Raw genomic sequence first — 25,415 nt, 5'->3', positions numbered from 1 at the left:
CTCGTGTGCTGTGTGCAGACTGCGCCTTCCATGTGGAATCAGCATCGGGTTATGATGTTTTCCCAAAGTTTTCTTATGTGAATAACTGTGTCCTTGGAGGGGATGGAGAGGACCTGCACGGCTTTGTGTCACTGACCTCGGCAGTGATGCATGTCTCTCAGCGTCGGAAATGGGCTGAGGACTGGCGAAGCTCAGCACAGCTGTGTGCCAGGGCCAGGGGTATGGCAAGCGGTGTGGGAGGTTATGGTGGGGTGAGGTAGCGTTGCCGTGCGCTGGATTGCCTGGAACAGAGTGAGCTGCTCCTGGGGTGCAGCAGGTTTGGAGCAAGAGGTTACCTGGGATGGGTTTGATGGGAAAAGCCCCTTGCTGGGGTGCCTGCGCTGTGTGTCTGGGGTGGTGGGAGAGCAGGGATAAGTGAGGTTGATCTTTGAGGATGGTACGTGTCCTGTTCGGTTGTTCAGAGGATTTCAGCTCTTCTGGGAGAACTTCAGCAGTTTTGTAGGGATGCCCCAAAAGCCCAGAGCCCCTTGGTGTAGCCCCTTAACCCCAGCTGGTGCTGGGCATCCACCCTGGGCTTGTTCAGCCTGGAGAAGGCTCCTGAAGGGGAGACCTTAGAGCAGCTCCAGTGCCCGTTTAGGCACTGGAGCTGCAGGAAACCTGGAGAGGGGCTTGGGACAAGGGATGTAGGGACAGGCCAAGGGGAATGGCTTGAACCTGCCCGAGGGGAGACTGAGCTGAGCTCTTAGGCAGAAGCTCTTCCCTGTGAGGGTGCTGAGGCGCTGGCACAGGGTGCCCAGAGAAGCTGCGGCTGCCCCATCCCTGGCAGTGCTCAAGGCCAGGTTGGACACAGGGGCTTGGAGCAAGCTGCTCCAGTGGAAGGGGTCCCTGCCCGTGGCAGGGGTTTGAGCTGGAGGAGCTCATTGATGCTGGGCTCAGGACCATTGACGGTAAAAGAGGGGGGACCCCCCAAGTGAAGCCAAACCCATTCTGGGGCTTCATCAGGTCCCTGTTTGCTTGAAGGCTGTTAATAACTCAGACACTGGTGAGGTGTTGAACTTTTAATACAATGTATATTTATTGCAAACAATAATATACAAAAAAAAAAAAAGGTAAGTTTCACAAAGAGAAGGATCTTGCGAACAAAACCGACCGAAACCAAAACTTACCTAAAGACAAAATATGATTTTTAAATGAGAGGTCTTTTAAGTTACAGAAATACTTTAAAAAGATCTGCTTTTATACAGAAATAGGAAGATGCCATATTATAAGAGTGCTTTAAGATTTTTTTTTCTTCTTCTACTGAATCCCTAAAAAAAAAAAAACAACCAAAAAACCAACAAAACCAACCCAACTGTTAACAAATAAATCATTTTTTTCTTTTTTTAAATAAGAAAAAAAAGTTTGCTGTCTTTTTTAAAAAGCAATCCTTAACTGTTCAGCCACAGCTTCCCCAGCATCCCGTCCCCACCTCACACCAGTCTGAAGGGGGGTGGAAGCCTCGGGTCTCGTCCTTGCCCGAGCTCGTGTGTCCCAGAGAGCTGAGGCAGAAAACAAGGCAAATGATTCAGTGATCCGCTACATTGGCAACCTTTAGTTTGTACAAGTTCCTTTTCTTTTCATTTTTCCAGTTTATCCTTATAAGAAAAAAAAAAAACCCCAGGAAGAGCACGAGTTTGTACAAACCCAGGACACAGATTCCAGGAACAAAAACTGAATAATAATAATAATAATAAAAAAGAATTAAAGAGATAAATAAAGGACTGGTTACAGTTTAGACCATAATTTAACAGGCACGGTTACCTTCCAAATAATGCTCCCACAAATGCAATCGCTTTTGAAAGGGCTTAAAAATAGGAGATTAAAGAAAAAAAAAAAAAAAAGAAAGAAAAAGGTGATTAAAAACTGCTCTTCTCACAAAATAAATAACTTAAAGTATCTGTGATGTCCCACAAGGAGAGGGGGTCTGGGGTGGTCGGGGCTGAGCAGAGGGGTCGAGCTCAGCCCCTGCCCCAGGATGGGGACAGGCGAGTGGCACAGGGCTGCGGTTAAGGCTTCCCCCCGGCACCTCTTGCCGCGGGGTTGGCAAACAGAATCTGTTCCGTTTTCTCCGTCTTAAGGCTCAAGGTTATGGAAAAATAAACGTTAAAAACCAACCTCCTCCCGGCCGGTTTTTACTATGAGTTAGAAAAATAAAGCCTCTCCCCTGCTCCTCCCTGCACAGGCTCAGCTCCTGCCTCCCGACGCCGGCCGCTCCCCAGAGCTTCGGTCCCAGGTCGCAGCGCGGCGGTTTGCTTTATGCCTTTTATTCTTAGAGAGAGAAAGAAAGACACTTATCTATACAAAAATACCTCTGGCTGCAAGAAACCCTAGGGCTGCCCCGCTAAGTGTCGGCTTTTAGCTGTTGGAAAAATAAGAGCTTTTCAAACATCTCTAAAAAATAGGTATAAATCCCCTCAAATTGGTAACGAATCATACACAGTACATACTAAAAAATATTTAAAATAGAGAATATTCCTCACAGAGGACTCTGAGTTTTTGCTTTATTCCCCCCCCTATTTTTTTTTTTCTCTTTTTTTGTTAATAACTGCTAAAAAAAGAACACCTCATTACAAAAGTCCAGAGAACAAGGCAGCTGAGCTGGTTGCAAGTCTCCTCTCTCCTGGAAGCAGAGTTTAAGTCCGGTCCTTGGAAAGTCTGCACCGAGTTTTGCTGGTTCTCGGAGCGGGCTGGCCACTTCCCGGGGGGATGCTGTAGTGCAGAAGCGCTTCCTCCTCCCCGCCAGCTTTAACCTCAGTGTCTTTAATTATTACTTTTAATTTCAAAGAAGGAAAAAGTCTGTGGAAGTTCTGTTTCTTGCTGCTTTCGTGCTGTTTTGTGTTGGTTTGTTTTTTTTTCTCTTCTGAAATATCTTCTTTTTTTCTGGTTTTTCTAATGGCTTTTAGGGTCTGGTGAGCTGCGTGTAGACGGGTTGTTCCCAGTGCTGCGGGCTGTGGGTCTGGGGGATGGAGGGGACCCCCGAAGTGTCTGCAATGGGGGTGTACATAGGGCGCTGCGTGGGGTTCATGTAGGTGAAGGTGGAGTAGAGGCCGCTGCTCTGGCCGGCGGCGTGGCTGTAGTAAGAGCTGGAGTTCTGGTGGTCGGTGTAGTCGTACTGGGAGCGGGTGATGGTGGGGTAGGACGAGCTGTAGTGCTGGAGGTTGAAGGAGCTGTAGTTGAGCTGCTGCGGGGAGTGCTGCTGCTGCTCGCTGTAGTGGCTGGGGCTGAGCTGCTCCGTCTTGATGTGTGTCCTCTGCTGCGCCGGGCCCTGCTCGCTGCTCAGCGCCGGCAGCGTGTGCTGCGCTTGCGGCTGTGCCTGCGGCGGCGCCTGCGGCTGCTGCTTGGACATCCACACGTGGCCGGCCCCGGCTTGCGAGCCCGATGTGCTGCTGATGCCGTAGCTGCCGGTGTAGGTGACCTGGCCGGGCTGCCCGTGCGTGGCCGGGACCCCCGGGTGGCCGTTGGGGGGGAGGTATTGATCGAACTCGTTGACGTCGAAGGTCTCGATGTTGGAGATGACGTCGCTGCTGAGCTCGCCGATGTCCACGTCTCGGAAGTCGATGTGGGGCGGCTGCCGGCCGCCTTCTTGCAGGGGGCGGCCCTCCCGCTTCAGGTCCTGCTTGCCCGGCTGCGTGTCCGTCTTGGGGGTGGTGGGGGGCGTCGGGGGGCCCTGTGATTGTCCTGCGGGAGGAAGGAAAGGGCATGGGCATGAAGGGGGTGTTGCTTCCATGGCGGCTGGGCAGAGCCCGTGGCTCCCCAAGGCAAGAGGTGCTGCCGGCCGTGATAATGCTGTTAATAGTTAACCTATGGTCTGTGTGGTGGCTGGATAACAACACATTGCTTCCGAAAGCAGTTGTGTACGGTAACATAAGCATGTCCAGGTGTGAGGAATGCAGATGTGAGCTCTATCAGCCCCCAGCTATTGCGCCGGGTAAAATAACTGAGCACTCTGACGTGAGCCATGGCAGCAGGGTTATCTTTTGGGTTATATTTTTATAAGTATGGGTTCTCGTTTCGCATGAGGAGAAGGGATGGAAGTTGCTGCAGGCGCTGGCACCCCTGGCTGCGCAGTGGTGCACCCGTGCTATGGGCAAGGCTTAGTTCTGCCCCTCTTTTGGCGCAGCCATCCCCTTCTCACTGTATTTCTGCATCTCTCTTACCCCCCCCCCCCCCACCAATACCCAATCCTAATCCCAACATAATTTAGGATCAACTTTTTCAGGTAGCTGTGATTTCTACCACCATCCGCCCCCCCCCCAAACTGTTCATGGGTACCTACCCGAGTGCTCTCCAGGCGAATGCACCTCGCTGATGCTGGAGGATGACTGGGGGGAGTCTGCCTGCAGTGCCTTGAAGATGGCATTGGGGGAGATGTGGGTTTGCTCCGTGCCCTCCTCCTGCTCCGACTGCCCGTTCTTCACCGACTTCCTCCGCCGCGGCTGGTACTTGTAGTCGGGATGGTCCTTCTTGTGCTGCACCCGCAGCCGCTCAGCCTCTTCCACGAAGGGACGCTTCTCGCTCTCATTCAGCAGCCTGGGGGGTACACAGGAGATGAGGGATCAGTTGCAGCTCTAGGGGGGCATTAGCAGCTTCCCCCGCTATGGCATTAACACCAGCCCAAAGCTCTTCTCTCTGTCCCTGGTAATGCAAAGTCCCCTGTACTGCTGGACCCCCTGTCTGGGGCACATGCTGGTTGTCACCCCCCTCTTGCTCCCTGTAAATAGGGTCAGTGGCCGCACAAGATGCTCAGCGGGGTCCGTCCCTTGCCTCCTGCCACCCCTGTGGGGACACAGTCCTGTCCCTGGGGTGGTTTAGCTGCCACTTCACTTTTTGCTCTGCTCCTTCCCCCAGTTTAGGATTTCCCCCCCCCCCCCGCCCGCAGTCTCAGAGCAGCAGGCAGCCAGGTGACTCACTTCCCTGCTGGTTTGCTCCCCTCCCTGCCTTATTTTGGCAGTCGGAGGGCACCCAGCCATGCACCACTCACCCCCCCACACCCCCGGGGGGCTCACCCTGCGCTCGGCTCCCCCCAACCCTCATCTCCTCCGGGCCGAGCTGATGCAATCCCCAAACCCATCATTTCCTCCGGCCAAGCGCACAAACAAACAAGCACCGAGCCTGGCCTGGCCTGGGGGTGGGGGGAAACCTGCCAGCCCCCCCTCCTCGTTCCCCCGAGCATTGCTCAGGGGAAAGAAACCACCAGCAAACCCAGACGGGACAGCCACTTTCCCTACTTCCCCCCTACTACTGTGGCTTCTCCTACGCCCTGCAAGTTTGCCAGCGCATGCAGAAGTTTTCCGCGAGTTTTCCAGCCTTGAGCCCATCCTTTTCCTCCTCCCCATTCCCGCAGCAACCCCCTCCCCGCCCCAGCGCTCACCTCCAGAGCTTGCCCAGGGTCTTGCTGAGCTCGGCGTTGTGCAGGTGCGGGTACTGGTCCGCCAGCTTCCTGCGGGCCGCCTGCGCCCACACCATGAACGCGTTCATGGGCCGCTTGACGTGCGGTTTGTTCTTGCTGGATCCGTTCACCCGGACCGGCATCGGCACCAGGGTCCAGTCGTAGCCCTTGAGCACTTGGCTCACCGCCTCCCGGATGCACACCGGGAACTTGTCCTCGTCGCTCTCCTTCTTCAGGTCCGGATCGCCCTTAGGGAAGGTGTTTTCTTGGGGTCTGGTGTTCTCCGTATCCGAGCCGGATCCGGAGGGACAGGGGGACCCGGCGGAGTCGTCCGACATGGTGGGGCTGGGGGCGTCGGAGATGCATTTGTCCTGTTCTTCTGTCATCTTCATGAAGGGGTCTAGGAGATTCATGCGAGAAAGTGGCCGAGGGGGAGGACAGGGGGCGAAAAAAATGAAAACGTAAAAAAAAAAAAAAAAAAAAAAAAAAAAAAATCAGGTGGCTGAGGGGCACGGAAGGGTTAAAACCGGAGATCTGGGAGAAGCGAAACCTCCACCAGCGCGCAGCCCGGCTGGGGAGCGGAGGGGGGGGACCTGGAAAAAGTTCGCAAAAGTTTTTTTATTCTTATAATTTTCCCCTCCCCCTCCGAAAACGAAACCCAAAAAAAACCCCGAACTCCGAACGCCCGCAGGCGGGCGGAGAAACTTTTGCAAGTTGCGGGGGAGAAAAGACGGGAGGAGGAAAGGAAAGCCCGGCGTGGCGAGAGCCCGGGGCCGGCTGGCGGAGGGCAGCGGTGGGCAGCGCGGGGCCGGGGTGGCCGTGGCCGTGCAGCGGTGCCGGGCGCGCCCCGCCGGTCTCCAGCGCGGCTCTGCGGCCCGCGCCGCGCCGCGGGAATAAATACTCTGCGCGGTGATTTCGGCCCGGCAGCGCTCCGCCAATGGGCGGCCGGCCCCCGGGGGCTGGCGCGCATCCCATTGGCTGAACCGCTACCGCGGGGCGGGGCCGGCGGGCGCTCAGCGCCGCTCCGCTGCGCGCAGGGGGCGGCTGTGGGAGGGCGGCCCCGGTAGCGGCGAGCGCGGGCGGGGCGCGGAGCGGAGCGGAGGGGCCGGCGCCTTGCGCGGGTGCGGGGGACCCCGCAGCCAGGCCGGGGCCTGGCGCGCTCCGCCCGCCGCGGTGTTTCCTATTTTCCCGGGAGCTGCGGAACGGGGTTGGGTGGACGCGACCCCCCCCCCCCGCTCCCGGGGGCGCGGAGCGCGGCGGCTGCGGCCGGAGCCCCGCGGAGCGGAGCGGGAGCCGCGGGCGGTGCGCGCCAGCGTCCAGAGGGGGCGCCAAAGGCCCAGGAACGGCGCGGCGGGGGCGGGGCGCGGGGCGCGCACCGGGAAGTTTGGGGCGGGGGGGGGGGGGGGGGGAGGAATCCGCGCCCCTCCGCGGGGCCGGCCCTGCCGTGGGGCAGGCGAGGGGTGCGCGGACGGCGAGCGCCCCGAAATCGCTTTCTGCCGTGTTACGTAGCGCGGTCCGGCGCTTCTCCCGCGCCCCGCGCTCTGATTCCCCGTCTAACGTTGCTCGTCGGACCGGTGGCCCCGTCGCATCGCTCCCTCGCTCTGCAGCGCCGTCGGGCCGGCTCTGGGCAGGGGTACAGGAGGTGTCCCCCACTTCCCTTTCGTTCCCACTAACGTTCTGCCGAGCACACCAACTCTTGCCATCGCACCAGAGCAACCAAACCGGCCCTGGGATCTTTCCAGGGTTCTCTTGGAGCGCTGCAAAGCAGATCGAGCAGTTACAAGCGTTTTATTAGCAAGCTGCTGCTCCAAGGAGTTGATCTCGGGGGGGGGCCGGGAGGCGATAACTGTTTGGGTTTGAAGCAGAAGGGGATCTTGGTGTGAGAGTGACCGAGATCCAGCGCAGAAGCGTGCGAAGGCAGCCCGGGTGTGCAAAGTGAGCTGTCCCGCGCTGGGCTCTATGAGCGGGTTTCGGGGGGGAAAAACCTTCAAGCAGGTCTCCCTTTCCCAAGTCTGCAGCCCGTAATCTTGTATTTGAACTCGAGCGTTAAAAAGTCGGTGCTTTATCGGAGCTGCTTTAAGTTGCTGCTTGAATTCGGAGCCTTTGTCCTAGTGGAGAGTCCTCGGGGCCCTGGTGTGGATCCCGTGTCACGACTGTCACCGTTACGTTAATAAAAGTGTTGGAAAGGTGTTGGAAATGGCACGTAGAAAAGGTTGGAAAAGAAGGGAAAAGGCAGTGGGGGCAGGAGCTCTCAATAAAGGCATTTGAAAGCAATTTCCCTGCTCGCCTTTGCTGTCCTACCCTGAGATTTGAACTTCTATTTTTGCTTGTAAACCTTTGGGAAGTAGTTGTTTTGGGTGAGTTTAAAGGTAAGTGTCTGTCCTATTTCCAGAGCCTTTGTCTGTAAGAACAGGGGGATTTTTCTTCGTGAGCATTTGGGGTTTCTCGTGCCTGCAGCACCAAAAACGCTTTCTCACAGCTTTATGTCTTTGCTGTGTGCATGGTTCAGTAGAAGGCAGACTCAATTCTCTGTTGCTATTTGCAGTGATAAAGGTAAACTTAGCCTAGATGTTAAAGGAGATAACTTAGAAACGTTTTCCTGTGGCAGTTTTAGCTCTAGGCTGGAGCAGGAGTTGAATTTAGCTCAACAAACCTCTTTTAATATATGTATTTGTTATAGGAGCATCAAAGAAAACTGGGGCAGTAGATTGTCCTTATCTCAGCTGGAGTGAAAACCCGAACAACTATACCTGGAGGAGAAAAATATGGTGACAGCAGCCTTGTCCCATGGTTTTCCTGCGGATTGGCAGAGAGAAACACAGGAACAATTTGGGGGGATAATAGATTTAATGAAAAGTGTAGTAATTAGGACATTTTTCACTCTGAGAGCCCGTCTGCTGCACGGGACTCTGCCTTCTCGCGACAAAGGAGTCTGCTTTAACAAAAGAAAGTGGTTTGACAAGTTCGAACGCTAAACAAGGGGGACGTGGAAAAGAGCTTCGCGGTTCTGTTATCACACAGCAGTTTATACCTTCTGGGTTGTTATTTTCAATTCCTGTTCCTGGGACTATTCAGGCGACAGGGACAAGTTGATTAATCCCCGTTGTTTTGCAAGGTCAGGAGCTTGCCTTTACAGCGAGAAGCTGCCGCTGCCTTTACGTCAGGCTGGAAGTTTGCTTTGCTTTTGGAAGAATGAACATTGTTTTATTGTCAGTGGCCAACTCGGGTCTCAGGAAAGGTTTGGAGCGAGAACGGTGCGGACTGTAGCCCTTGTTTGATGCTTTTTCCTGCCTTGTGTTAAATCACTGCGTTTTAGGAAGCAATCTGTGCAAGCGTCTGAGCAGAGGGGGGAAGGAGTTTGGGAAGCAAAGGGGGGGGGGGTCCCTCAAACCTTACAAGTAGTGCACTGATGTGCATCAGGTCTGTTGTGATAAATTACATTTTATTGTAATAAATTACATTTGTTGTAGTAAATTACATTTTGGTGATGTTTTGTGGGAGCTGGGGAGGTTGATTCAGGTCTCCCATTGATCTGGATTCACTTTGCTCTTTCCTAAAGCCGGTGTGCCTCTCCTCCTCAGCTGAGGGATGGCTGTTTGATGGGTGCTGGCGTCACTAGGGAGGCTGTGATGTCACCGCATCCCTTTGACCTCAGTCCAGCACGGATCGGTCTCCCTCAGTCGATGGGAACCCCGGGGAGAGGCCGATGCTGCCTCCCCATCCATCGGAATGCTGCCTCCCCATGCTTTGGGATGCTCTTCCTGCTGGTGTTTACAGCGGTGACAAACGGGGGCAAAACGGCAAGATTTGGGTTATAGTGGGATTCTCTAAAAATATATATAACAAAGGCCTTCCCACACCAGATCCCTTAATTTTGATATCAAAACTGTATCGATGATTTTACGATGGCACAAAATACAAATGCTGGATGTGATTGTGCCTTTGCATTTATCTAGGAGTGTCTGGTTTTGGATGGTGGCTTTTGTGGGGCAAGTCTCAGGAGTGGTGCAGTGCACGTAATTGCTGGGTAACTACCGCTGGGTAAAATCACTCCCTCCTAAACAATGGCACTTTATTAAAAACGAGCATTATGCTGCATCCCACTAAGCACAGAATAATCCCAGCAGCCGTGGCACACTCCAGGTTTAAGGAACCAGGGCTGTGAGTGGGCAAGGGTGAGGGGTCCCTGTGGTCAACACTGAACATGTTCACGTGCAGTGCATGATGTTAGTGTTGTAGTTAATGCATCTCCATCACTTTTTTTTCAGTTGTGCTTGGGGCTCCAGGGCACGGATCTCAGATCTTCCCTATTTAGTACTACTGTAATTGCTGTTTCTTTCCCATCTCAGAAGTTACTGATGCAGGAACTTGTGCTTTGGTTATAGAGTGACCTGCCCAAGGGCTGTGGGACCACGGTCCCTGGGACATGAGGTCAGTGTTGCACCCCTTCCTGGTCTGGTGGAAGGTGCCCCTGCCTGTGGCAGGGGATTGGAACTGGATGAGCTTTAAGATCATTTCCAACCCAAACCCATCTGTGATGCTGATGTGGCCTGTGATGCCGGGACAGACTTGAACCGTTCTGGAGGTGACTGGGGCTGTTAGACAAGTCTGCCCTGGCCTCCCAGGCAGAGTTTGCAGGCTCTGCCTTGCACAGAGCAGTGCTGCTGTCTCATTCTGTACTATATGTATTTATTTTTCAAGAGCCTTCACATTCCAGCATGTCTTTATCAGAAGGTCATTGTACAGCTAAGATAAAAAAGAGAGAGAGAGCAGTAGCTGATTGGTGATGTACTGGGGACAGAATTATCATTTGTCCTATAAATTGAGCTAAGAATTCCTTGATTTTGTGCAGTTACATCACTGCATTGATTAGAAAGAATCTATTTTTCTGGCCTGTTGTGATCGTACACCGGCGGCCACAGCTTGAGCTGGAGACAACACGGTGTGTTGATTTAAGCTTGGCAAGTGCTGACCTGGGAGTGGGTGAGAAAGCTGGAGGACGGGTGGTATTTTCCCCCTGCTTTTGCTGTGTAAGGAAACAGGGAGCCTGAAGACTCTGAGGCAAGTGCCTGGAAGAGATTTGCTTTTACGGCGCTTTAATTCAAGCCTAAAACCACCCTCGTGGTGGACTCGCTGTGTAGAATAAAGTGAAAGAAATGCAGAATTTCAGGAGAACAATCTCGGTGCTGCAGTAAAGCGATGCTGGTTATTTACAGGGGCTGAGCTGGGTGGCAGCCTTAGTTTGACCATGTCTGTTTTAGCTATTAAATCACTGCGCACTCACTGTGACTGGTGAAATAGCATCACTTGAAACAGCGTCGTGATTTACCACTTACAAAATAGTCCTGGGAACATGAAGGTGCTGGGGGCCAAATCCCTGCTGGGGGTGGTTTGGGTTGGGTATGGTGGTAAAGGCGTTGGGGTGTTTTGGGTTGGAGAAAGGCTTTTTCCCCGTGGAAAAAAAAAAAAATACGGAAAATGCTAAAAAAATTAGAGAAGGAGAGGGGAAAAAAATGGGGATTTTAAACTTTGCTGGGAAATAGCAGTGCTGATGGGCAGCTCCCCAGTTTTGCTGAGCTGCTCCCCACAGGAAAATCCAGTGAGGGATTTATTCCCACTCACGTTCTGGAGTCGGAGCTCTGTGCTGCGCAGCACCGGAGGAGCTTTAACACTCCCTGGCCCCGGCGCAGGCTCCACCATAGGAACAGAACCTCGCCGTCCTTCTCTGCTCTTTCTCCCACAGCTGGAAACCACCGCGCACAAGCTTGTACTTCACAAATGCTCTTTTTCTGGAGATCAAAGCCATACAAGCTGTTTTGGGGGCTTATTTGTATTTATTTCTTTATTTGCTCGCAGCCTTTGGCTCGAAGCTCTGCAAACTTGGGTAAAATGGAAAGTTTATCCGGCTCCGTTAAAGCGGAATGGAAATGCCCTTCCCAAAGTGCTGGGTTTTTCTCCTAGGAGAAAAAGAGGAGAATTATTAATTCTAATTTTAATCCCCTCCAAACTGCACCTTTAATTTGCTTGAATGCTTTTGGCCTGATCTGCGCTGTCTGTTGCTCTGCTCTTGGATTTTCCCTGTTTGCAGCCACAGCATCCCCTGGCTGTCCCCTTGGAGCGGGTGGCAGCCGGAGCTGGAGGCAGTTCTCCATCAGATGCTAAGATAAATCAATCTGGTTCGAATCACTCAGGGTAAACTGATCAAAGCCAAAAGTAAAGCTCCGGTAATGAGGACAAAAGATGTAGTTTTTATTCATAACAATATTGAGCTCGGCAGAAAAAGTTAAAACGCCCTAAAGCGAGTGCTGGCAACAAGTGGTCAGCATCACCTTCTACCTATTTTATTCCAGTTTTCCTTATACATGGACGAGGGCATCGCTGCCGGTGTTGAAGCAGCACCACGCTCATGCAGGGACGCGCGTGGCACCCCAAAGAGAAGTAGTGTTGCTTTAGAAGGCATAAAATGTGTTTATAAATTAAAAGCTATTCAAATCATAAACCCTGGTGGCTTCTAGGTGATATTTATGTGTAATTTTTATAGTTTTATTTCCAGTTGTTCCATGCAGTTTCTATAAGCGGCAGTTTTGGGCGTAGCGTGGAAGCAAGCGGTGCAAATCGTACCTGATGTTTCATAGTCACATACAGATAAATAAATGGCCCTAATTTTAAACAGGCCCTATTATGTTTTCCAAGCGATAGTTCAAATTACACAGCCCAGCAACAGCTTACAAGAAATCCATCAGAATTGGAAAGGGGAATAAAACTGCCATTCTCTGTACCTGTTTGTGCAGCTCCTTGCTAATGCAGGGAGAGCCCGACTGTTTATTTGGAGAAGTAAAGTTGTGGAAATATCCTTGGAGGGTGTAATGTGGACAGCACGTGTTTCTGGGAGCTACCTGAAGTCTGTGTCCTAATGGCTTGCAGATGTCCCTGGGTCACCGGTTTCCTATGGGCCAGCGACCGCGGCAGCGCCCACCCCTCCTGCTCTTCAAATTAAAATAAGAAATTAAAATGAAAAAGAGAAAAAGGGGAAGGATGGGGGATGGGGGGGGGGGCGAAGTTTTCAGCTTCTGGAACTTGTAAAACTGTTTGTTTAGGTTGTTTCCAGCTCCCATCCCACCGCTGCTCCGGAGTGAGTTGGAAATTGTAGCTGCCAGGTCCATGTTCGGGTGGAACGGTGATTTATTTGGGAAAGAGAGAAATCTGCTTTGGGATCACTTTTAGTTTGCTCAGGGTGGGGAGTTTATTGACACTGGGATTATTTATGTAAAAAACCCTGCAGTTTTCTCTACTGAGTAATAAACAGGGATTTGTTTTAGTTTTATATATATATATGTATCTCGAAAGACAGCCTCACGTATGCATGCGCTCCGATACCGAGAATGTGCCTGTGTCTTGCTGTTCCTCTTTTATGCCAAGCTCAGAGCCGTGTGCCCGAGAGCTATATAAATATTTTATTTTACAGAGAACATAAATCTTTAGACGTGTTTAAGAATTTAGACACGAAGTTGTTCACGTTTTGCGTTGCATGTAGGTGGGGAAGGCGAGGGCTCTGCTCGGGGCCACCCTCTGCCTTCACCTCTCCGTGTCTGGCTCTGTGCGAGTCCCTTCACGCACCTGATGGGCACTCACCACGGGGGATGCTGAAACCACCATGGTTTGGGTCTGCTCTGCTTAAATTTGGGCATTTTTTTGCCCTGGTCTCTTTCCCATTGGATGTGGCTGTGTCCATGAATTCAGGGCAGGATGTGACTGGGAATGAGCGTTTCCCGAGGATGCTGCTGAGTGTGGGACACCGTTTATGGACCAATGGGCAGGACAGCGCAGCAGAGAAGCTGGTTTAATTCCTCTTTAAATCCCTATTTACTCCACAAACAGAATTCCACTTTTTTCAGTTCAACAACCAGACTTTGCAGACTTTATTCCATTTTCCTTCTGTTTTCATTTGCTGACTTTGTACCAAGGGAGAAGGAAGGGCTGTCACAGGAGCAGTTTGCTTACAGTGAAAAGGAAAGTAGCAAATCACTGTGTTAGAATTAATACAGCAAAGCAGAGTATGATAGGAAAACAGGCATCGGGAGGGCAGGGAGTGCTGGGGTTTCTGTGTCTCTCTGTCTACCTGCCTCTCCTAGCTGGGACAGATTAGGAATATTCACTGGCCATTTAGCTTGGCAAGAATGATCCCTTTTTTCTTTTGCATGAACATGAGAAAGAAAATCAACTGCTGCTAAGTGGGAAAAGTTTATTCGGAGAATAACCCCAACCGGTTCCCTCTTTTCTAGCTCGAAATGTTTGCTGTGTCCTAATAACAACACTGCAAGGCTCAGACGCCCTGACAGAATAGCATTATATTTTCTGGGTTTAGGAATAAGCCCATTATAAATACATCTCTGCATGGTGTACATATATATATATATATATACACCTTGGCTCACAGTTGAATTTGATGTCAGTCTGAAACCACTCTTTATCGTAATCCCGGGTTCCTACTCACAACGTACAAAGCTATTGCTACCTTTGAAGCAGAGGATGAAAACAGGTGCTGCCGTCAGAAGAGGCAGACAAAGCATCGCTGCCCCACAGCTCTATATGAAACCCAAGGGGATAAAAAGACATCCCCAATTCCCTCTTCTTTAACATTTAACTCCAAACTCTTCACCGGAGAATTCAGGGCTGCAAATCCCACTCACGCTCATCCACAATAAACTCTGGCTGCAGTCAATAGTGTTGAAGGGGAGTAAATGAAACGGCCGCAAGAGAAGCATCATGAAAACGTACCTTCACGTGGAGCACGACTCTTGACTTAGTCCCGACTTGGTTAAGCGCTGTCTTACACAGCCACTAGCGCTGGAGAGACTTTACTTGGGAATTCAGGGGCATCCGGGGAGGGAGATGACTTTTAATGTGGTGTTTTTAAACATAGCCCAGGTGCTCGCAACCGCCTGTTGTGATCCCCCACCCAGTCTGTCCTCAGGTAGTTAACATTCACCCAAATATTGATGGCAGTTACCTTTCCTGCCAGCTCTTATCTGAGTGGGCTTGAGTAGGGCTTTGGCAGTGCCTGAAAGGAGGTATTGTTACCTTAGAGGGAGAGAAAAAACCCAAGAGAAAAAGAAAGAGGAAGGAAGAAAAAAAGGGCAAAGAAAACTCAAAGAGAGGAGAAACAAAGGAGGGGTTTGGATCGGCTCTGTCCGGGACAGTGCTGCTCTGCCGGTCCTGGGATGTGACCATCTCCATGCCACCAGCCCCAGGGCCTGGAGTGGGGAATGTTTGCTCTGTATAAAACAGTTGAGGGGTTTTGTTTTTAATCTCTTATTAGTGAAGCTTCTCAGCATCCCTTTTGTGTGCCTGAACTCAAACCAAGCAGAATACCACTATGTAGATGTGTGTCTCTTCCTCCCTCATCAGTGCCCTGCGTCCTCCTTTTGAACTCCTGCTCCATATTCAGCCAAATGTGACAAAGAGGATGTGGAAGAGACCAGGGTTTTATGGGAATCTGTGAAGATGTAGCTTGAGCTTCAACCTATACTAGACTTCATATACACAGATGCTGAGGACTGTCTGTAAGAAGGCAGGCTTCTGTCTTCGGCTGTCCATACAACTCCTTATGGACTTTTAATGTAGTTATTTGCTGGTCTGTCACCTTATCATTTGTCCCAGGTTGGCTCAAAGAATCAGATCCTTTCTCTTTTGGGGGCTAATGGTCCAGGTTTGGTGTCTGGACCAAGAGGTCTGTTTCTTTGAGACAGGCTGAGAAACAGGCTGTCCCTGAGAAAGTGACAAATCCGGGGTCCCCAAAATGACCCGAAACTGCACAGATAACACCCACATTTTTTTCTGGATTACTGGGGTAGGACGGATGTATTTTGGGATAGGGAGGAAAAAAAAAAGAAATCCCCTGAAGAAAATCAAATCCAGTTTTACTGGTCTGGCAGCATTTGTCAAAGAAAGAACCAGGAGTACATCAGGGTGACTGTGGAGCGTGTCCATGTATGAGAGGGATATCTCTGCCTGGGTAAGGGTCTTAAGGCATTACTGGACAGTTTTAAGGGAACGTGGTGGATTGGGCTTCTGCTGTGACCCCCAGTCAAAGCTCTCCCAGGGGGATTGGTGCTTCCCTCCCTGCAATCACCACCTTGAAGGATGCTGAGTGCTTTCAGCTGAGTCCATAGTGGGGCTGTGACTGCAGCAGCTCCTGATGGCCTCAGGAAGGCTCTAGCAGAGCATTAGGGATCCTTGCTTCAGCTGAGAAGATGAGGCTCCTTGCTCCCACCTTGTGCCATTTCCCCAATCAAGCAGCTCCAGATGCTGATTAATTCTCAGCACCTTGTGCCTGTTTTGCCTGATCCAAGAGCATTGACTCAGAAAACAGGAGAGGTCAGTTTGATTACATCTACCCCAACGCTCCAGGCTTTGCATCCAAAACAAACAGCCGTTGTGCCAGCTCGCCGAAGATGATTCCCATGTGAAGAGAAGGCAGGTTGGTGTCCTTTTCCCCTGTGCTGGCATCCCAGGGCCACTCTGCCCTTGACAGCAGGAGGGGGAATGTGTGGAAATCCTCATGGGTTGAAAAAAAGGAGCACTTTTTGCAGAGGGATTTTATCAATGAATTAAAAAGGGGAGGGAAAGAAATGGATCTGCTGAAATCCAAAAGGAAACCACCATTGTTTGTAGTGTAAGATCCTGGTTTCTAATCTCCTCTTTGCACAAGGTGGGACAACACCCTATGGCTGTGGCTTGGGGAGTGTTTTCTGTCCCAGCACCTCATGGCTGGTGATGGGCTCTCAGCTCTGCAGCAAGGAGAGGATGAAGTTCTCAGCACGGTATCAGCTTTCCACTGTGTTTTTCTGGCATGCAAGCAAAGAGCTTGGCCAAGGGGATTTACAGCGCTTTGCTAAGTGACCCTGCCCTTGCTGTGCCACGGGGTGGCTTGTTTAGTGGGGAGATGTTAGGGATGCAGTGGTGGGTGTCAGCTGTGTAGTGGTCATTTTTGAGAGCCACCTCCTCTGCTGAGGTCCTGGCTATGGTGATTGTGGGGCTCAGAGTTTCAATAAGCCACTAGTAGTTCCCAGAGGCCAAATCAACCGGATGGTTCCTTGTGCTCTCCAATGCATCAAACCAGACCCCAGCTATTAATACAGCCTGTCTACAAGATGGTGCACTTATAAAGTACCCTATGCATGAAACATGGGGTTTAGTTTGTACAGCGTTTTAAAGAAACTGTTTTGTGGAATAGCTAGACATAAAGTAGTCACAGTAATCCATTGCTTGAATGGCCTTACACAATCCAAAGGGTCATCAGTCCATGACAAAGAAATCTCCAAACCATTGTGCATCCTTCCCCTCTTTACTTGTGCCTGGGTCAGCCACATTTGACATGGTGCAGAAAGGGGCTGGAGAAGGAAATGCATCCATGTTCCTTAGCTTGGAACTTGGCCTGATGAATAAGGAGGTAACCGAGTCACTGCCGTAATTGTGCAATGTTTAGATGTGGAAGGGGATACTGCATTTCCACAGCAATTCCAGTTAGTGCTCCCCATCCCTCCCACCACCTCCAGATTATGTTTCTGAGTGATCTAAGACATTAGAGCAAAATCAGCAGCTGATTAGCCAGCGGCTTGGCTGCAATCACACCTTTCAATAGTAATTACCCACTCCTTGAACCTGAAGACATTGAGCATTTGCAGCGAGAGCTGCTACCATCGGCTGAAGACAAGGATTTAAAGGGACAAATGCCCACCGAGGGGCTTGGGCCAGGTTCTAGGAGGTGCAGGAGCAGTTGGTATCAGCACAAATGCTGTTTGTGAGGGTGCTTTTCTAGGGAGCATGGAGGGGTTTTCTGGTGCAGTGTGAAGATGCTCAGCAGCTCAGGCTGAGCTCTTGGACATCTCTTGGAAGTCAGGATGGGAAAGGGATGCTTTGGTGGGTCCTCTTCAAGCTCTCATTCTCCCTCCTTTTGTAGGTCGAGGCAACATTTTTAATTTACAGTTTTGGTCCTTCTTTTACTAAAAAATTGATGGTTCTTGTTTCTTCTTTACTAAAAGTTTGGTCCTTCTTTTCCTTTTTAACCTTCTAGTGGAAAGGGTCCCTGCCCTGGTAGGGGGTTGGAGCTGGATGATCTTTAAGGCCTCTCCAACCCAAACCATTCTAAGATTCTCTGATTTCACGAGCCAGCCTTGTGCTTGTGGTCACTGCAGGGGTGAACCTGTCTGGTGGTGCTCATAGTGAAGGTCCAGGAGATTGAATCCTATGGGAAATGGAGACGAACTCCTCAGGCTGGGGGCTGGCTTGGAGCTCAGGCAGTGCCGAGACCGGCCCGTGGTGTGCTCCCATCGTGGAGTTCAGGCAGAGTTTGGCTGGGAGCTGCTGGAGACAATGCAAATCCCACTGCTCCTGCCAGCGGCGTGTTTCGCCCCTGGTCTAACCACTTGTGTGAGTATCACAATGAGCCTCAAAGCTCCGGCATAAAATAACACTATTCTTAACAATAATAATAATAAGTAGAGGTAATTTGTGATTCTTGAAACTAGCCCAAGCCACCAAATTCAGATCGAGATCTGGCTTCGACCTCCTCAGTGTGGGGGTTTGGGCTGGTCCCGATGCGTGCATGGGGGTAGTTGTGAAATTGGGAGTTCAGATCCTAAGTCCCTTCCTCCTGCCCTGAGCTTTCAGAGCTGGGGTCTGGCTCCAGGCCAGTGCTTAACCCCTATGAAAACCTCTCTATTTAAGGGTGTGCCACCTGCCTGTCTCTTTGTTGGTTTCAGTGATGATCTTCAGGAGGGCGATGTGCATTAATGAGACCTGCAGGGCGATCGGTAGGGTTTGCTTGCAGCGTGGGGCTTGTTATGCAGGAGAAAACCATAGGCACTGGTGGCTCTCGGTGTGGCCTCGTTGGTCTTTATGGTCATTTTGACTGAGCCCCATTTTACTGGTGCCCCTTGCAGTGGCATCGGCACAGGCTGTGGGAATGTGGTAAACAGCAAGTGTAAGAGGTGATGGCTGGGCTTTGGGGGTGAGCCAAGTGCTGGGTACAGCATGGGACCGTGCTCCGGTGCCGCTGTGCAGCTACTGCATATCAAGAGGGCTGGAAATAAATTGTTCCCATTGATAAATCTTGGACCAGAGGTGAGGTGAAAGGAGGAGAAACTCTAACTCTGTTAGCAGGGTGGGTGAGTGAAAGGTTTTCCAGTGACTGGGCCATTCACAAAAGCTTTCTCTGGGTAAATTCTCTTATGCCCAGCAGTGCTTTCTCAGTCACCACAACCATAGGCTTCCTTTCCTCTCCCTGTCCATCTTCTGTCACAGAGCTCCATCAATTCCCAAACACCTGGCCGAAGGGTCAGTTTATTTGGGTAGCTTTGAAGCTATCGGAATGATGGATCCAGGGACACTGGATTTTTAAGGTCCAGCAAACAGAGTGTTGTGTCTCGGAAAGCATCTGCCTGACCCATTTGCTGCGCTTCAGACTCCCCATGTGCTCTGGGGTGTCACTGCCAACTACCCCAAGAACCAGTTTGGTGATGACAGTGCGGCTATCAAGGGTGGGTCTCCCCTGCCTTCAATGGCAGGAACAAGGTACATGGGAGAGAGCTGAAGCGAGCTCTTGGTGTCGTGCAGCAGGTCCATCCCAGGGGCAGCCGTGTGAGTTCTGCCACCTCCATCCTCACCCCAAACTCAGGCAGCTCGTGCATCCACCCTCTGCAGAGAGCAAACTCCACCGATTCCAAAGCTGCCCCTTGGTGGACGAGGCTTTGCAATACAGGAGAGTTTGTGTCATCCCAGACCCACTTTTTTTTGTAAGAAAAAGAAGCTCTGACCAACCAGCTGGCATTTTACTGACAGGTTTTCAGAGCTCCGGCCTCACAGCCTCTCCCTTGTTCCAACACCCGCAGTGGGTGGGAGAGGGTTTACAGCCACCATGGAGGTGGGCGAGTGGTTTGAGGCTGGCTCTAGCCAAGCGTTGGCTGTGGCACAGCCCTGCTGCCAGGGCGAAGGAGAAGCCAAGCCAGTGGGAACGTTCCCCAGCGTCGTTTTCTGCCATTCACCAGGATTTTTATGGATATGTTTGCTTTTTCACATGCAGATGGGCAGCATCAATGGCTCGGAGCTGTGGTTTGCAGCCCAGAGCCAAGCAAGTCGTCTTGTCCTGGCTCAGCCTTCAAGCGAGCTGGCTTGCCCGTGTCTACCTGGGGTGTTGCTATCTCTGCAAAGTGGGTAGTTTGTTCCACAAGCTTCCAGCAGGAGGTTGCTGGCTGTTTGCATCATAAACTAATGTTTGAAGTGTGGTTATGGGCAGAAAAGAGCCAGAGAGCAACTGTAAAATTGACATCTTAGGGGTTCTTTAGTATTCCTGCCTTGTTAATGGGTGTCCGTGTCGGATTTGTTCCATTTATGAGTCACTATGAGATTTCTCCCTCCCAAACTCAGTGTGGCAGCTGGGAGCTGCGTTTGCTCTTTGCTTTGCGTGGCAAAGGGAAAGCATTGGAAAGCAAAGGGGTATGCAGCCACTGCTGCTTTGAGTCATGCAGGCTTTCAGGGCATGGACCTGGCTTAGACCAATGCATGCTCAACAGTACCTGATCTCAATTTATGTGGATTTAGTCACCAGGAGGACATTGTCTGTATGTGGATGCCCTCTTCAACAAGCATGGGATTGGACAGCTTTTGGGAGGGCTCCCAGCTAGGTGGTAGGTGCCCTAAAAGACTTAAACCCGCACTGAGCTGGCAACAGGGATCTGCCCATCGTGTTTCCAGAGAGAAGTGGCTTTTCCCCCAGGGGGAATCCAGCCTGGTGACCATCCCAAAGCAGAGGTGGCTCAGACCAGGAGGGCTTTGCTGTGGGAGCTCTGGCTCGGAGCAACGGAGACTTGGACTCCGCTCCACCATCAATGGGTTTTATTGTCCTGCAGGGTTTTGCTCCAACACTCAATTCAGCAGCTCCATTCATTTGGATGGGTCCGTATATATATACCTTGGCACTTGGCTGCCAGGACAGGCCAAACGGTGTTAGGCAGCCCTAGCCAAAAAGCACAGGGCGAGGTAGGGAGGCTGCACAAAAATTCCTGCCTTGCTCGGGTGAAGTTCCTAGAATCTATGGGGAGGCACAGGGCGAGGGCTGGCACCGCTGCTGCGGCCCCAGCGCCTTGGCCCAGGGCTTGAGAAACTTCTCAGCTTGACTTCGAACGGCTCTGTAAAAAATGCAGGACAAACGGTGGAGGTAAACTGCTAAATCATGGCTCCAACCCCTTCCTCCGGAGTCAGATTCCACTCCCGGCCGCTTAACCCGGCACATCTGGAGAGGGGATGTGAAGGTCTGAAATTCGCTCTAAACACTGACCAGGGACCTCCTTGGGTGCGGGAAGGGATGGGGGGGAACAGAGCGCTAATCGCTGCCTGAAATGCGTGTGGGTTATGGCTATGGGGTGCACAGGGCTGGTTTGTGTGCTGAGCTGGGTGTGGGCGCTGCTCTTTCCTCACAAAGGTGAGACCTCCGCGTTTCAAAGCCTGAGCCCAGCTCCTGAGATCCTTCCTTGGCTCATTCCCCATAGATTTGTATTTTCGTCATTGGAAGGACTTACACAGAGACAATCCCTAAGTGAACGCTGGGTAGTGATGGGGCCTGGGGCTGAAGTTGGTGTCTGGTTCAAACAAGCTGTTGTAAAGAAAGGAGCTAGGATTTGGTGATAACAGAGCAAAAGCAGTGGTAAAGACAATAAATCTGGGGGAACTTTGCCCGTGGTGTGAGGCTGGATTTATGTAGTAGTGGTGCCAGGTGTTTGGAAGCAAGGAAGGAGCAGATGGGCAAAGCCTTTTCTGCAGGTTTCTATGGCTGTGAAGAGAAAGGGGTTCGTTACTGTGGGGCTGCAGAAGATTGAATCCATCCCATTTCCTACCCTGCCTCAAGTTCTGAAGTCACAAATCCATTTCTCTTTGGCACGGGTGAATTGTTGGCCTCCTGGGGCTGCCTCTGGACAGGCTGCTGATGGGGACAGTAACTGAGAGTGACAGGGCTGCACGTTGCTTTCCTATGTGCTTTACAGAGCCCCACTTCCTTAAGATGAGGTAAGATTTATGATTCCTTCTTTGATACGCCCGCCAGGAAGGAAAAGTGTCTTGAGCCCAACTGAAAAGCCAAGGGAAATCAGAATCTATCCAAATCCTGACCAATTTTCACATAATTATTAGTTCTGAATTAAAAAAACCACAGGTGATCTGATGGTCCCCATCAGTTTGCCCCTGGGTTGTGCAGCACTGGAAGAGGAGAGGCCAAAATACCCAGGGAAGGACAATTCTCACAGCATCAGATTTCCGGCTTGAGCATAGGGAGGATGTGATGGAAACCTCCTGGGATATCCTCTTCTTATAGGATTCCTGGCCCCACTTCCCTCTTGCTCCAAAGTTCTGTAGGAAAAAAAAAATATATATGTTAAAAACTATATATATATATATATATACACACACACTTGCATGTTGCCTTTAGTGTGTTAATGGAACTGGACCCAGATTTCAGGAGCTACCAGCAAACCCTCAGTTCAGTCTGCCTTTTGCTCCAGTGATGCTTCAAGATAAAAGTTGCAAATGTTTTAATGCAGTTTCTTACCTTTGTTTTCTGTCGATATTAATTCTAGGAGTTTCAATAGGAAAAAGAAAAAGCTTGCTTTCTTTCCTTCCTGTCCTGCCTGTGTCTCAGGGCTTTAATGGATAGGGATAAAGAGCGGGATATCGGAAGTAGATGCGTGAACAATGGGATGTTGTATGTTTCCTTTTGACAAGGGCACGTAGTGGCAGATAAGGGGGAATGGCTTTAAACTGACAACGGGGAGATTGAGATGAGGTGTTAGGAAGAAATTCCAACCCAAACCATTCCATAATTCTGTGACTGGGATCCTGGCCTCTCCCAAAGCCATTCCCTAAAGCTGGTGCTTTGCAGGCATCCCAATGGCACCCTGAGCCCATTTTAGTGTCCGACTAACCCCTGTTTGCTGTTTCCCCTCCTATTACTGCTGCTCACCTCCTCTTTTGTGGGGGGGGGGACCTTTTCTCTGCCCTGGGGCTGCTTAGCAGGAGTGGGTGCTATGGGGCTGGGCGATAAGGGCTCTGGTTCTGGGGCTCTTTTGGAGTTATTTGTTCCCAAGGATGGCACTGAGGCATTCCTGTGTGTCAATCCCAGAGCTGCCCTGGATCTGGCTGATGTGTCCAGGATGGACCCCTCCATGGGAAGGCAAAGTTTCCCCAGGGCCACCCCTCCAGGCCAGAGAGGCACCTTTGGTAGGTCCCTGCCGTCTCTTGTCCACAACACTGATAAATAGGGATCACGGGAAGCATGGGAAAGCTGGTGGGGTCAGGCTGAGCCTGCCTGGGCACTGCCCTCAGCTCTGCTCCCCTGTTTGGTTTGAGTGGTGAAAGTCCACAGCAAGAGCGAGAGGAATCCTGCTGCCTTGGCCACGAGGGCTGGGAAGCTTGGGATCCTCCCGTGCTGCCCAGGACAGGAGCTTGCAGGAGCACCCAGTGCCGGGATGCTGGATGTTTTGGGGTGCTATCTTCAATAGAGCCATTCTTCCCTCTCCTTGATGGGCTGTAGGGCTGGTTGCTTGGGATTGGAAGCACCTTCAATTGCATGCTACTGAAAAATATCTGTATTTATAAGGCTCCAGTGTGTTCCTGCTGCAGAACTGTTTGTCCATCTCATCGGGGTCTTTAAAGTCTTAGGCAGGAGTCCCAAATGAATGGCAAAAAGCTGTGAAATCCAGGTGCAAAAGCATCTTACTTTGGGGCTATATGTTTTTAAATCAAAGTTCTTTCAATATCCGTATCTGCCTGTGGTTAATGGGTTACAGATGCAAATTGGCACTTCCAGCTCCTGACCTGAGGTGCCCTGGACAGGTCTCATGACTGAATTGAACAGGGCCAAGAAATATCGACAGGCTGGAACAGCACCGGGAGCTCCAATCCAAGGAGCTTTTCCTTAAAGCTCCAGCTCCCAAAATCCCGTGAATCCTATGGGGTTTTTTTTGTTTACCTTAAAGCTGGATTTTGGTGGAGGAAAGCCACTTTCCTGAGTGAGCATGATTGGTGTGAAAGCCAGATGGCTTTTCATTTCTTTATTTCTTAACTTTAACGAGGGATTTAATTATAAAGTGACTTTTTAACGAAGTTTGGGGATATTTCTTGCTTTACGCAACTTCCAGCCCCAGCCTGAGCCCAGATCCATGGGGCTGTTCGTGCATCTGCATCCCTCGATGGGGCCGGAGGTGATGCTGAATGCGTCGCATCACCCAGAGCTGTGTCTCACTGTGAGGTACAAGGCAAAATTCCCTCCCCAGACCTGTGCAGTGAATCTCATGTCTTTTGAAGGTGTTATCCCAGGCAGACAGACACTGCCAGGCCAGGCTTTGTTGATGCAGAACCAGTTCATGAGCACCAAATCACACTGATGGCTACATAAGCTGATTCCCGTCATCCCCTCCAAGACTCGGCTGTTTCCTCAAGTTCCTTTGGGAGTAATGGATTAAGGGCCAGGGCGTGATTGGTTTGGAGGGTGTAACTGTATGGATATGTGTTAAAAAGGGGTATTTGGTGATGTTAAAGTAGCTCAAGCAGCAGGGGTCCTGTGCTCCTAAGTCAGAAGTCTTCTTCCTAAGATCTCATCTGAATATTCCCTCTGTCAGTTTAAAGCCATTCCCCCTTGTCCTATCCCTAAATGCCCTTGTAAATGTCCTAGCTAGAGCTCTTGGTCCCTGGCTGGTGATGGCAGGGATCCCCTCCCCATGCCGTAGTCTCCCTTTGTGGAGTATTCAGGCTGCCCCATGCGGGTCTTTCCGTGCTCCTCTTGTAACTGTGGCTCACAAGGAAATCTTCAAAGGCTCGGCCCTATCAATTTTCCCCACCATGTGTTCTCATTAAAGAATTTATTGGGCACTTTATCTTAGGATTATTTGCCATCAATTAATAAAACATGTTGCAAGCTTCAAGTGAACATTCTCCTCTCGCCGCTCCCCTCTAACGGGGGGAAGGATGGAGGAATATGAAAAGGAATTACCATGACAGATGGTGTTTTTAACCTTTCTTTTGCCCAATCTGGATACAAAAAGATCTTGGAATATTGACATGGGTTTCTAATTATGAGTTACATCCCTTGAAGGCCTAATCCAAAGCTGAGTGATCCCAGCAGACAGACTGCCAGCCCGGTACGCATTCATGTGTTAAGGACTATGGGTGCTGACACATGGGCGAGCAGGGGAGCAGGGATGGGAGGCTATGAGTGATGATGGGGTGGCTGTGGGAGCAGGTCTCCCCTCTCCTCCAGAACCAGGATGGGCATGGAAAACAGCAAAATCCATTCCTGGAAGCAAGCAGTTGGCAACTGCTGCAGCCACCAGCTTCCAAAGGCAGGTTGGATGGGGCTTGGAGCAACCTGCCCTAGTGGAAGGTGTCCCTGCCCGTGGCAGGGGGTTGGAACTGGGTGAGTTTTAAGGTCCCTTCAACCCAAAGCACTCTGTGATATGATATGTGGTGTTGTCATCCTTGGCATTTGATGTCTGGTCTTGGAGGTTAAGGTGGGCTGTGACTGATGCCCCCAGAGTGAGACCCTTGCTCTCCTTTCCCACTTGATGAGAGCAGGAATGTGGGTTTTCTCTCCTGTCAGTTGGAATTTTGGGCCGATTCCCAGGGTCAGCAGGGTTGTTGGTGGGAAGATGGAGTGGGAGGAAAAGCAAATACAGCATCTACCAGCTGTCCGTGCGGATGCTGCAGGGCTGGTACACCATGTACCCTGCAGAGCATTTGCTTTGTGCCTGTGCCTACCAGGGGAAAATAAATACAAGAATCATGCCTACAGAAGGGTTTCTTATATAAATAACTGTCTGGGGAGAGACCTGGCTGTGGGTAACCTGCTGGGAGAGTCCTGGTCAGATGGGAATTGTAGAGTTAAACACTCCAGTCTCACTTGCATGTGTCTCGGCTTTGATTTATACCCCTGATTGGATGT

The 25,415-nt window shown here is 51.0% G+C and overlaps 1 protein-coding gene and 2 long non-coding RNA genes across 5 annotated transcripts in view; 1 reads left to right on the top strand and 2 right to left on the bottom strand.

Moving 5' to 3' along the window:
• LOC136021660 (uncharacterized) overlaps positions 1–25,415 on the top strand; it is a 123,734-nt gene that overhangs the window by 60,663 nt on the left and 37,656 nt on the right. The window lies entirely within an intron of this gene.
• On the bottom strand, positions 1,051–6,286 carry SOX9 (SRY-box transcription factor 9). The gene is made up of 3 exons (XM_065694121.1): positions 5,411–6,286; positions 4,316–4,569; positions 1,051–3,717 (listed from the first exon to the last, which is right to left on the bottom strand). The coding sequence occupies exons 1-3, from the start codon at positions 5,839–5,841 to the stop codon at positions 2,939–2,941; spliced, it is 1,464 nt and encodes a 487-aa protein (XP_065550193.1). The 5' UTR covers positions 5,842–6,286; the 3' UTR covers positions 1,051–2,938.
• On the bottom strand, positions 11,284–14,297 carry LOC136021635 (uncharacterized). Of its 3 annotated transcripts, none has more exons than XR_010615846.1 (3): positions 14,207–14,297; positions 12,208–12,414; positions 11,284–11,385 (listed from the first exon to the last, which is right to left on the bottom strand). It is a non-coding gene; the product is annotated as an uncharacterized LOC136021635 (long non-coding RNA). The 3 variants fall into 3 exon arrangements; XR_010615847.1 differs by having other exon boundaries at positions 12,325–12,414; XR_010615848.1 differs by having other exon boundaries at positions 12,208–12,409.

This window comes from Lathamus discolor, chromosome 13 (genome assembly GCF_037157495.1).
Source record: "Lathamus discolor isolate bLatDis1 chromosome 13, bLatDis1.hap1, whole genome shotgun sequence".
NCBI classification, from domain to species: Eukaryota; Metazoa; Chordata; class Aves; order Psittaciformes; family Psittacidae; genus Lathamus; species Lathamus discolor.
Note: the sequence above shows the minus strand (reverse complement) of the source record. Positions and strands in the feature narration are given on the sequence as shown.